The 12,324-nt window shown below is 36.9% G+C and overlaps 1 protein-coding gene across 1 annotated transcript in view; it reads right to left on the bottom strand.

Moving 5' to 3' along the window:
* Nucleotides 1–1,945: 1,945 nt before the first annotated feature.
* Nucleotides 1,946–12,324, bottom strand: part of pgap6 (post-glycosylphosphatidylinositol attachment to proteins 6) — a 36,391-nt gene continuing 26,012 nt past the window's right edge. Inside the window, exons 9-13 of the mRNA XM_072559611.1 lie at nt 11,579–11,721; nt 10,312–10,490; nt 8,080–8,226; nt 7,429–7,545; nt 1,946–5,273 (exon numbers count right to left, since the gene is read on the bottom strand). Coding sequence (XP_072415712.1) covers nt 4,977–5,273; nt 7,429–7,545; nt 8,080–8,226; nt 10,312–10,490; nt 11,579–11,721 — 883 coding nt within the window. The 3' untranslated portion in view covers nt 1,946–4,976. The remainder of the gene's footprint in view (nt 5,274–7,428; nt 7,546–8,079; nt 8,227–10,311; nt 10,491–11,578; nt 11,722–12,324) is intronic.

Genomic DNA, 12,324 nt, shown 5'->3' with positions numbered 1-12,324 from the left:
ACCTGGAATAGTGAAGTGAGTGTACTACTGTCAAGTGTGCATATGGCAAAAATTGGTGGGAAGACAAATGGCGAGGATGACACGTGGTGAGGATGACAGATTATACAGGGGACACAGAATGGGTAAAAATTTGGCTTATGGAATATAATGTAGTTAAATATGAAGTTATACACTTTGGCAGGAAAAATAGAGAAGTGGAATATTATTAAATTGGAAAAAGGCTGCAAGAAGCTGCAGCACAAAGGGATTTGGAAGTCCTTGTCCATGAATCACAAAATGCAAGCACACAAGTTCAGCAGATAACAGGATGCTTAAATAGCATGTTATTTCAAAGAGCATGAAGTATGAAAATAGAGAAGTCTTGCTAAAAGTATGCAAGGCACTAGTCAGACCAGCAGTTCAGGCAGCATCCAAGTAGCTTCGAAATCGACGTTTCGGGCAAAAGCCCTTCATCAGGAATAAAGGCAGTGAGCCTGAAGTGTGGAGAGATAAGCTAGAGGAGGGTGGGGGTGGGGAGAAAGTAGCATAGAGTAGGAAATGACCTGAGAGTTGCAGCGGGAAAGGGACTCCCTGAGATTCTTGTAGAGAGAGGAGGAAAACTTCTTTACGGCAGGCATCCTTGTAAGAGGATTCGCAGTAGGGTTAAAATCAATGAGGTAAAAACAATGGCTGCAGATGCTTCCAGCACCACTAATCCACGAATCTGGTTTCCAGCATCTGCAGTCATTGTTTTTACCTCGTTGATTTTAACCCTACTGCAAATCCTCTTGCAAGGATGCCTGCCTTGAAGAAATTTTCCTCCTCTCTCTTCAAGAATCTCAGGGAGTCCCTTTCCCACTGCAACTCCCAGGTCATTTCCTACTCTATGCTACTTTCTCCCCACCCCCACTCTCCTCTAGCTTATCTCTCCACGCTTCAGGCTCACTGCCTTTATTCCTGATGAAGGGCTTTTGCCCGAAACGTCGATTTCGAAGCTACTTGGATGCTGCCTGAACTGCTGTGCTCTTCCAATACCACTAATCCAGAATCTGGTTTCCAGCATCTGCAGTCATTGTTTTTACCTCACTAGTCAGACTATACCTAAAATACCATAAATGGTTTCGATCCCATTATTGAAGAAAAGTGAGTTGTCGCTGGAGGCGGTCCACTGAAGATTTACTAGGTTGACCCCAGATATGGAGATATTGTCTTCTGAAGTGAGATTGGGAGGAAGTTGGGCCAGTTCTCATTTGATTTAGAAGAATGAGAAATTACCATATTGAAACATAAAAAGGTGCTTAGGGGGCTTGATAGGATAGGTGCAAAGAGGTTAAACCATTTGAGAGGATCAAGGACCAGAATCTCAGCAGAAAGGATTGCATATTTAAAACAGAGATGAGGAGGAAATTGGAGAATGAGGAGGGCAATGAATCTGTTGAATTCTTTCCTGCAGAGAAAAGTAGAAGATGAGTCATTAAGAATATGCAAGGCTTAGACACAGATTTTTAATCAGTGAGGGAATGAAGCGTTATGGGGAGAAGGCAGGAAAATGGCAATGAGGATTATCAGATCAGCCTAGATCTCACTGTATCGCAGGACAGAGTAGATGGACCAAATGGCCTACTTCTGTGTATGTTTTATGGGAAGGCAAACATGATTTAAACACACTAATCCAGTCTTTTAATAAATGTACACTCGTCTGTTAAAACAATGTCTTCAAATTTTCCATATACTGCCTCCCCAAAGCACTATCAACTTTAATATCTGAAAGTTTGCTTTCTTACAGATTGGATGCCCCCCAACAGGGCTGTTTCTGCCCTTTCTTGTTCCTACCTGCTGTGAATATGGCCTGATTGGAAGTTGACTTCTCAATTGTTTTAGCTATTAATCCACCTCAAAACAAGAGCATATTTAAAATTTTAGTAAATCCATTAAAATATTATCATATTTCGGTTTCAAAATAAGATTTATTACAAGCTGGCATTTTATTTTATAAATTACATGATAGAAAGCTTCCACCATTAAATCATGTTCATGCACAACTTTAAACCAAAATAAATTACTCCAAAATATATATATTCCCATTAAAGGCAACCTAACTGTGCACAGCGTTATATGCATTAGATTTATTTTTAATGTAATAAAATATGTGTTATATATCAGAATAAATTAAGACAGCTTAATAAGAAACCTTTTCCACCCACAATTTACATAGAATCTTTATCATAATATACATACAATATATCATTATAACATATCTCCACATAATCTCCATTGTTCCTTAAGAACATTTTTTTTAAAAAGCTGGTTTTTTTCACCTTGCTGAATTAAAAGTAGCAACTTCTGCAACTGGTTGCATATTCTAGTCCACAGTTCTAAAAAGTAGATCAACTATTATGATTACCGTAATAATTAAACTAGCATCAAAACCACAGTAAAGTACAACATTTCAAGTATCTTTAGTTTTTAAAATCCATTCTGTGAATTTGAGAGACAATTAGTAATATGAAGCACTATGTTATTTTGAAGGTGATGGTGAAAAAACATGAAGTATGGCTCAGGAAACAAAGGTGACCTAATATGAAATCATGAACTAGATTACAGAGCATAGACGCTGGTGAAGAGGATTCTATCTCTGGCAATGTAATTAATTTAGGCTTATTATAGATGAACATTTGTAAGGAACTCAATTATTTTAGCATACTGTTACTCACCAATAATTGAAAAGGATTTTAGATAAAGACAAAATATGTCAGGCATGAGGAATGTTTCCAATAAAATTACAAGGCTCATATGAGGACAAATGCCTGCATTTGTTTTTAAAATGTTGCATGTTTTTTTGGAAATCAAGACATTTTCCATGTTAACAGGAGAATGAAACCAAAGAAAGGTTTTAATTTTTGTCCACCAAGTGTCAGACAAAACCAACAACTGAAACAGATATCCTTTAACTATGCATATAAGTATCATTGCAGTATCCATAGAACAAGCATGATGGTTTTGTTTTGAAGAACTGGACATTTTTATCCTCCTTAGATTTTCTACGTTCAATTTTAGCACAAAAGTATTTCAAACCAGAAAATCTATCTTGCCTCGATGATCCTTCCTTCAACGCAAATGTGGGTAAGTTTATCGAGAAGACCCAGTTATACCCCACAATGTGTCAGGCTTTTACAAAATCAACATTTGAAAATATACTAGATAGTATAAGGATTTAGCACCTTTTCCAAGACAAAATGGTGTATATGTTTACTTGTTAACACAAGATAATGGTGCAGAGCAAAACAATTCTCTTACGGAATACATTCATTCAGCAACAATTATACCATGAGATCTAACTGGCTAAATATTGATTTTATACTACAGAAAAGTGATCATAGACCAGAGACTAAAATCAAGAAAATCCTGCATGGTCTGAAAACACTTGAGGAAATAAAGATTTTCATCAATCATCTTGGATTCTAGCCCTTCAAGCCCATTTTCTAAGAGTTAAATCATTAAGTTATTTGCATAACTTGATGACAAGCCTTTGGTAAGTGCTACTGCATGACATTAAATATAAATATGCACATTTAACTACTCAGACAATAGGACTGAGTTTCCCCAATTTATCTAATAGTCTATCAACCAATCTTGTTTGTCTTTAATACTCAGTTGTGAACAATACTTCAGCTGAGTACTAATATTGGTGAAGTTGCAATGTGGTGGCAGTTCCTTAATTAGAATTTGATTAAACACAAATCAGCTGCAAGGTGGTTTCTATCAAGGTGGGTATCTATTACTGCCAAAATCTAAAGCATCTGCTGAAAAATTCCTCACATTTGCAACTGTATTCAAGAAAATCCAATTTTTAAAAAAAAACTATTCTTACTTTTACATGCAAGTTTCCTAGTTGTTCCAATTAAATATGAAAACAAAATCTTACAATTGCAATGGAAGTCACTCATCTCCATTCAAAGCTTGCAATTTTCTACTATTATATACTATAGGCAACTTAGTTTCATGAACATTTTAAACTCCCTAATAACTCCATCAAATGACTACATGCAAAAGGAGAACATTGTAATTTCAAAGTGCGTGAGGTAAAAGGACATCAACATGAAATGTTATATTATATCTCTCCCTACAAATGCTGCCTAACCTGAGTATTTCTGGAACTTTGTATACTACATATACAAACCAAAGCATAGGTTGTCAGAGGTACTTAAGTCTGGCTCAATCAATCCTCAATAGGAATATAGAACATGGAGGTCAAGTGTAGCAAACCATTGCCAGCTCAGACAACTCGAAACACATCATCAATCACACTTGGAATATTCTTGGCATCTTTGTAACCATGCCTTACTGGACAAAATTTAGCCAGACAGCCATCAGAAACTAAATCCATGCAAAGATACATCAGGACATTTTGTTCCTAAATTGATCAACCAATTTCAGGAACGATGCTTCATTTCTAAAAAAAAAAGTGGAGTAGTGTAGCAAAAGTCACGCACAAATAAACTGGCCCATTAATTAGGGCAACAAATCACTTGTCATAATTTAAATGCAGTTGTCCTTTAAATGTTTATCATAAAATTTCTTGTGCCATTCTGGTTAAACAAAAATAAGCTTTGGATTGCCACCAATCACCATTTGGGTGAATGATCTCCCTTCAGTGCTATAACCACTTTGGACCTATTTACTCTAGCCTGAGCAACAGAAACTAAAATTAAGGTCAAGTTAAATTAAAGACAAAATAAATGCATCAGTTGTTGTTAAAAAAGTTCAACGTCCATTTCTTTAGTTATCAAATTTGCATAGGATCTCTCAGCAGATAAAATCTTAATAAGTTTGAAGTAGATGTCACTTAACTTTACAGTGTTTCGTGGTCTTTTTCTAAAATCAATTATTTTAAAGCGCAATACAGAAACTCAAGAAGACGCTCACCCATATTAGATATTTTGTATAAAAATAATCTGTTTACTCAGATTAGGTTCGTCTATCTAAACTAGCTTAATTCAACAAACAATGTACAAGTCTTCTTTTACATCAGAGCAAAGCTGGTATCCGCATGTAAATTTCTGCTTCCAAATCCAGAGGTTTATGTGTTTTTTACCTGGTGGCAACAAAAATACCACACTTCCTGCTACGAGAATATGCCAAATGCTATGTGTATAGTAGTAGTTCTCCTTAGTTTCCAGAAATCCATACACAGCAATAGCAATTAACGCTGCACCTATTCCTGGTAACAAGAAAAACACCCAGCGTTTCCATGTTGGAGGATAGCAATGGCGTCGCTTCACGCCACGAAACACCTGAAAGAACAAAACAAAATTATTGATTTGCTGGTAACTATCTAACTGTAAAATTAAATCTTGCTTTGTCGAATAAAATTTGTCATCAGGAATTCCTGATGAAGGGCTTTTGCCGAAACGTCAACTCTCCTGCTTCTCAGATGCTGCCTGATCTGCTGCGCTTTTCCAGCACCACACGCTCGATTCTAATCTCCAACATCTACAGTCCTCACTTTCGCACAACAAAATTTGTACCTAGATTCATTTCTAGATAAAATCTAGCAAAGAAGGAAAAACTGATATCATTAAACAAAGAACTCCTGGAAATCTAAAAAAGCAAAAACAAACTGCGGCAGAAACTCAGCAGGTCTGTCAGCATCTGTGGAGAGAAAGCAAAGTTAACATCTCCAAATATGCTGCCTAACCTGCTGAGTTTCTCCAATAGTTTCTGTTTTTGTGACAGAACTGATATTACCTGAAAGCAAATGGTAAATGTCTTTCTTAGAATCCCTAAGGGTAGTGGGAAATTAAAACTATCACCTGCATCTATTCAATATTATAAGGTAAATATGCAAAAATATGAAATGCCTTTTGAATAACTGAAATAACTTGCTTTCAGTGTAAAAATATTGCAAGGTGTTTTGAAGAACAAGAATAAACAGATGTCAATACAAAAGAGGAAAGATTAGAAAGAATAGCCAAAAGTAAAGAGATAGGTTTTTCGTGTTTTAAGGACAGTACAAAACAGGATACATGTTGCAGTATGTTGTAAAAGCTGAGGTTTGTGGAGCACTGGATATTGGAAACTGAGCAAAAGCAATTAAGTAGTTGTGTTTGTAGATGAAAAAGAAATTGAAGATTCCAGCAGTTGATTTGGCTAAATAGTTGCACAAAGTTCTGCACCATTTGAGTCTCCTCACGTACTGAAGCAGTCCATGTTCAAATTCAACAAGACTTGGACAACATCTAGACTTGGGTTGAAAAGTGATAAATAATATTTGCACCACTCAAACACCAGGCAATGACCATGTATGACCACAATCTAACTATTACCCCATGATATTCAATGGCAATGTCAGCACTCTCAATAACCAGGGGGTTACCACTGATCATAATCTCAAATGGACGATCCACATAAATACCATGACCACAAGAGCAGGTCAAAGGCTAGAAAAATGAAAATAACTCACCTCCTGGTGTCCACCATCTAACAAGGCAGAATTTTTTTTAAAAATTCATTTGCGGGACTTGGGCATCATTGGCTGGCCAGCATTGATAGCCCATCCCTATTTGCCCTTAAGGTGGTGTTGAGCTGCCTTCTTGAATCACCACAGTCCACTTGCGGTGGGTTGACCCACAATGCTAGTAAGGAGGGAATTCCAGGATTTTAACCCAACAACTGTGAAGGAACGGTGTTATATTTCTAAGTCAGGATGGTGAGTGGCTTGGAAGGGAACTTGCAGGTGATGGTGTTCCCAAGTACCTACTGCCATTGTCCTACTAGATGGAAGTAGTCGTAGGTTTGGAAGGTGCTGTCTAAGGATCTTTGGTGAATTTCTGGATTGTGATGGATACTCCTCACTTGGCTGGATAGGTGCAACTTCAACAACACTCGAGAAGTTTGACACCATCCAGGAAAAAGCAGTCTACTTGAATGGCACCACATTCACAAGCATCTATTCCCCCTATCACTGATATTCAGTAGCAGCAGTGTGGAGTATCTTCAAGATGGACAGTAGAGATTCACCAAAGGTGAAATTTGGACACCATCTTCCAAACCCAAGGCCACTTCCAACTATATAGAAATACTACCACCTCCAAGTCACTCACCATCCTGGCTTAGAATTATATGGAAATGAAGACAACACCATCACAATAGCAGTTTGGATGGAGTTGGTGGTGGAAACTACAGGTTGGCAGAGGGTTTTTAGAAAAGGGTACAGATTCACCATTTATGAAGCAGGTTGTTAGGACATCAATATGACAATCGAGAATATGATCAGAGGTAAGGGTCAGGGAATAGCCTGGTTTGCAAGTCATAAGATCTTTTGGAACAAAATTACTGCAGGGTCTTGCTTATTCATTCACTGACACGAGTCCACATGTAGTAGTTTATACTCGGGTTTGTGCATGATACAAGTTAAAACAGCCACTTATTATGTACTTTTATGCTCACCCATGCAGTTATCATGATGCACAGGGCAACAAGGCATGGGCCCAATAAGTTCCAAAGACCACGGCGGTCCAGTTGCATTGACATGGCAATCAATAAGGATCCAAGAATAAAAAGTACCTTTAATAATAAAAAGTATAGTGTAAATGTATCACATTTAAAATGAAATATTTAATATTAAGATATCATTGCTAACCTAAATAATTGAACTACACTTTTGAAGAATTTCCAGGATCAAAGTTTCATTTCTTTGAAGTTTGTTGCAGTTACTCCCTCAAGTGGTATTTAATTACTTCAGTAAGAGAACAAAAATAGCTTAATTTTACAGCATTATCATACACTTGCTCATACAAGCCATCCAGGCACGTGAAAATAACATCCCCTTGGGATCTGAGGTGAACGGTCATGCCTTTTGCTTCTTCAATCTCTCTGAAGACAAACTAAGCATGTATTTGGTGACTTACAAATAAGCAGCTGCTTATTTGTCATTGCCCATGGGAAAACAATACTATTTCATTAGTATTATTAATTCATACACTCTTCAGTTTTTTTCAAAATAGTCTTGAACAGCTAAGCTTTAATACACTTAAAACATCAAAAATGGTCAAAAAATTCCAAAAACTACCCCTATGAAAATTCATTGTTAATACTTACATATTTAAGGAGGGATCTTAACCTCGCCATACACAGAATTGTAATCCACACAGATACAACCGAACCAAGGAAATCACAGTATTGCAGTGTGTCATACTCCATAATGCACATGACAGCAATTCCAGGTTGATCGCATGCATGATAAAACTGTAAGGAATAATTTTTAAAATTGTCATTCATTAGGTGGTTCAAAATTTGTCACTCTAATAATACACTTTAAACAGCAGTTTCTTCACACCATTTTATTATTTCTTTATAAACACAGAACAGATACAGTAGCCTTATTGACATGGTCCTAGACCAGAACTCCAGAGTCTCAAGATAAAATTCCACCATGATAAGTGTATGAAATAGAATTAATTAAACCTGGTTATCTCTAGGCTACTAACAGAAGTAACCATGAAAGAAGGTGGATTTTTACAGAATTCAAACATTCATTTGTCTCATCTGTGAACAAAATAAGATACTTTTATCCAAAACTCTCACTACACGATTGATTTATAACCTGACATATCAAAATGATAGACAGGAAAAGCCCCCACAAGTCCAACTCACTAATACCATTTAGTTGTCATGATCAGTATATCACAATATAGACACTCTCATGCCAACTCTAGTTTGACATAGTGCTGGACTTCCCACCCATTCCTTGTATAAACCTGTTAAAATCTGTATCTTGCCAGTATTACTTTCAAACCTCTTAACTTTTCATTAACTTTATATTAGTTTAACAAAGTAGACATGTTGCTTAGTTCAGAAAAAGAAGAGTTCACTACAGCCCAGTGAAGATTAGCTGACGAAAGGGGAGGCTCATGTCATATTCACCCAAATCACAAGTTTAGAGGTTTGAAAGTAATACTGGCATAGAAAATGGACTTTTCAGGTGCCTTTTTGGGGAAGTTTCAATGAGTGCAGAGGGTGTAATTAATAAAATGGCAAAATACTATGGATGCTGGAAATATTATACTTGAACTGAAAGTGCTGAAAACATACAGGCCAGGCAGCACATAATATGATGATATGGATGAATTATGATAGGATGATGGATGATCTAAGATGACATATTCAACAGCAAAAATTGAGCTCCAAATCAGAAAACAGTCCTTATTTAATAATACAATCCCCAAATAAAATAACATAATTATTGTGATGACAAGAACAGCTTAGAGGTTAGGTGTTCCACAGCAAGGAATCCCCAAAACTTTAACACCAGCTACAAGCTATAAGGCTACATTGATTGAATGCAGCACCAGCAACACTCAAGTAGCTCAACATCATCCAGGATATAACTGTCTACTTGACTAGCACCACATCCTTTACCATAATCATTGATTCCCCTCATTTACATATTTAAAGATCTTTATGTGCACCATTAGAAGACAACTGTAGCAACTCATTAAGAATTATAGAATCCCTAGTGTGGAAGCAGGCCATTTGACCCATCAAGTCCACACCTTCCCTCTAAAGAGCCACTCAAACCCACCACCAAACCCACCTTAAACTCCTACCTTTCCCATGGCTAATCCACTCAGTCTGCATATCCCTGGATACTACAGGCAATTTTAGCATGGCCAATCCACCTAGCCTGCACATCTTTGGACAATGGGAAGAAACTAGAGCAACCAGAGGAAACCCATGGAGACTGGAAAAATTGCACACTCCACACAGACCAGAGGCTGGAACGATGGTACTGTGAGGCAGCAATGCTAAACAATGAGCTACTGTGCCACCCCACAAAGATTTTGTCACAGCACTTTCTAAACCAGTAGCCTCTGTCAATTTGAAGGACAAGGACAGCAAGGCCAAGGGAACATCACTAACTCAAGTTCTCTCACATCATACATTGTTGACTTGGATTGACTTAGAAATTATCATTCCATTATCCTCATGAAGTTAAAGCTCTGGATATTAAACTGGAGGTAGGTGTGCTTACACAACCCTGACTGTAGCAATTCAAGGTGGTGGTTTCATATAGTCTCAAGTGCAATTAAGGAGGAGCAACTCTCTCGTTCTGTTAACAAATTTAAAAGTTGGGGCAGCACATTGATGGACACTACTTTCCAAAGGCAAATGTCAGATGCTGGTTACAGAAGTAATATCTTCCTGCTGTAGGACTGACCCCCTATAATGTAATCACAATAAAGGCAACATTTAAACAAATTATATTGAACACATCTATCAATTGGAAATTAAGATTTATTAAGAGTGAGGAACTTAAATGCTTCAGTTTACCGTTGAAAAAAACATGGTGAAGAAATACACGGAAGCTTCTACAAAATAATAGCGATGTACAGCAACCACAATCGGTGGGATGAACATGAGATTACTCAAACTCAACAAGAGTGTTGCCAGCAATTGCCGGCTATATGACTGAGCATTGGTATCATCTGTACAGCTCCATCCATTCCAGCCTAAGGAAGTTATAAATGAGAAAAATATTATTATTCTGCACAAAAGGAATAATAAAGCATGGACAATGCATGAACAAAAGCAGTATAGCAAGCAGTACTGCATAGACTAATACAAAATACAGCTTCATATAAAGTTTCATAATTATAACATACATGCATACTAAAATCATTTAAAGATTTTGCAAATATCACTCACTGCTGCAGATGTAAATCTACCATCAATAGCTACACATACCCATCTGTCTTTGCTAATCAGTTACAATCATGGTGCATTGCTATGCTGCTGGCACAGAACGCATCAAGAGAGATTCGCAATACATAATAGCCAGAGAATAGATAGGCAGCCTGTTCAACAGAGCAATTTATAGATGACTTGAGGATGTCCTGCACCTGAGCAATTTTGGCAAATTGGTGTATTGCTGTAGCTTCCTCTTGCTGTACTAAAAGCACTTTACTCACCTTCAAAATGCCAGCAACTCAACAAATTTAAACAAAAACGCATAACAGAATATTTTTTAAAATTCAAGTTAAAAATTATATTTCATTAATAGAATTAAGTTTAGCACACTCCCAAAGATAATTGCCAAATTAAATTTATCAAAAGGAGGATTGATCACATATTTAGTAGTAATTTTCAGGAGGGATTGCATAGCAATTTTGTATTGGTAGAAATGGTGGTTTTCCAGTTACATTCACTTGTTAAATTAACAAAGTTTTAGAAAATGGCGAATGAAGAGACGGAATCCATAAGTCAAGAATAACATTTTACTGGAATGAGGCAGTTTTGACCAGGTATCTTGGACAGGGAGCTACTTGGTCAGTGATCTGTCAAAACGAAGTACAAATCCTGAGACACCAAGTTACAAAATAATAATAAACTAGAATTTTAATGCACAAGCCAAAAGTGGATTGCACAAAGTTTGAAATAAGCATTTTCTAATGGACAATATAATATCAGTTTTAAAGGCTAAGGAAAGGAGGATTTTGATTTTCAGTGAAAGGCCATGGAATTACTAGTCCAAAATTGCCGCAGTTTTTAGCTTCAGTATTAGTGACCCACTCTCTTCTTCTACAGGAGTTAAACTTACCGGCTTTGCAAACACATGCAGCATAAAGATATCCATGAGCTTGAAGAAGTCTGCACTCTCCATATACACCACAATCCCCAACACAGGGATTCAAAATAGCTGATACAGTTACCAGAGCAGAAACCTTGCCACAGGTTTGATTGCTAAAAGATAATAAAATGTGATTATATATTCAGGTACAGCAGTGGATACAAAAATTACTTTTTTCCTTTCCCTGTTTCATGAAAAAAAATTTCAGCTAGAGTAATCATGAAGATCAGTATGATTTGTGTTACTTTATCAATCAAGTTTATAAAACTGTTAAACTTAAAACAATAGCAGTGGTTTCCTGGTTTGGAAATGTTCAGTTTTTTTTTGAATCATCAGTTTTAGCTGAATTTGTCTTACTATTCTGTGTTTGTGGGCCTATCAAATGTAGTTCACACACTGCAGAATTTTGAAATGTTCAGTTGCATTTCAAGCAATGCATAGTGATGTCAACAGTGCAAGTTCGATTCCCATAGTCACCATGAAGATCCCCCCTTCTCAGCCTTGTCCTTGACTGAGGCATGGTTAGCCCCAAGCTACACTCACCACTAAATGTCTCTCTAAAATGAGAGAGCAGTCCCATGGTCCTCTGGGACTATGCTGATTACACCTTTATAGCTGCATGCTAACTTTATGTTTCAAGGCACACAGATCCATTTGTACCTAATACAGTTTTTCTGTTCTCAGATTTTAGATTTAGATTTATTTAATATTGTCAC

This window comes from Chiloscyllium punctatum, chromosome 40 (genome assembly GCF_047496795.1).
Source record: "Chiloscyllium punctatum isolate Juve2018m chromosome 40, sChiPun1.3, whole genome shotgun sequence".
NCBI classification, from domain to species: Eukaryota; Metazoa; Chordata; class Chondrichthyes; order Orectolobiformes; family Hemiscylliidae; genus Chiloscyllium; species Chiloscyllium punctatum.
The sequence above is the reverse complement of the archived record's forward strand: the minus strand, read 5'-3'. Positions and strand labels throughout refer to the sequence as shown.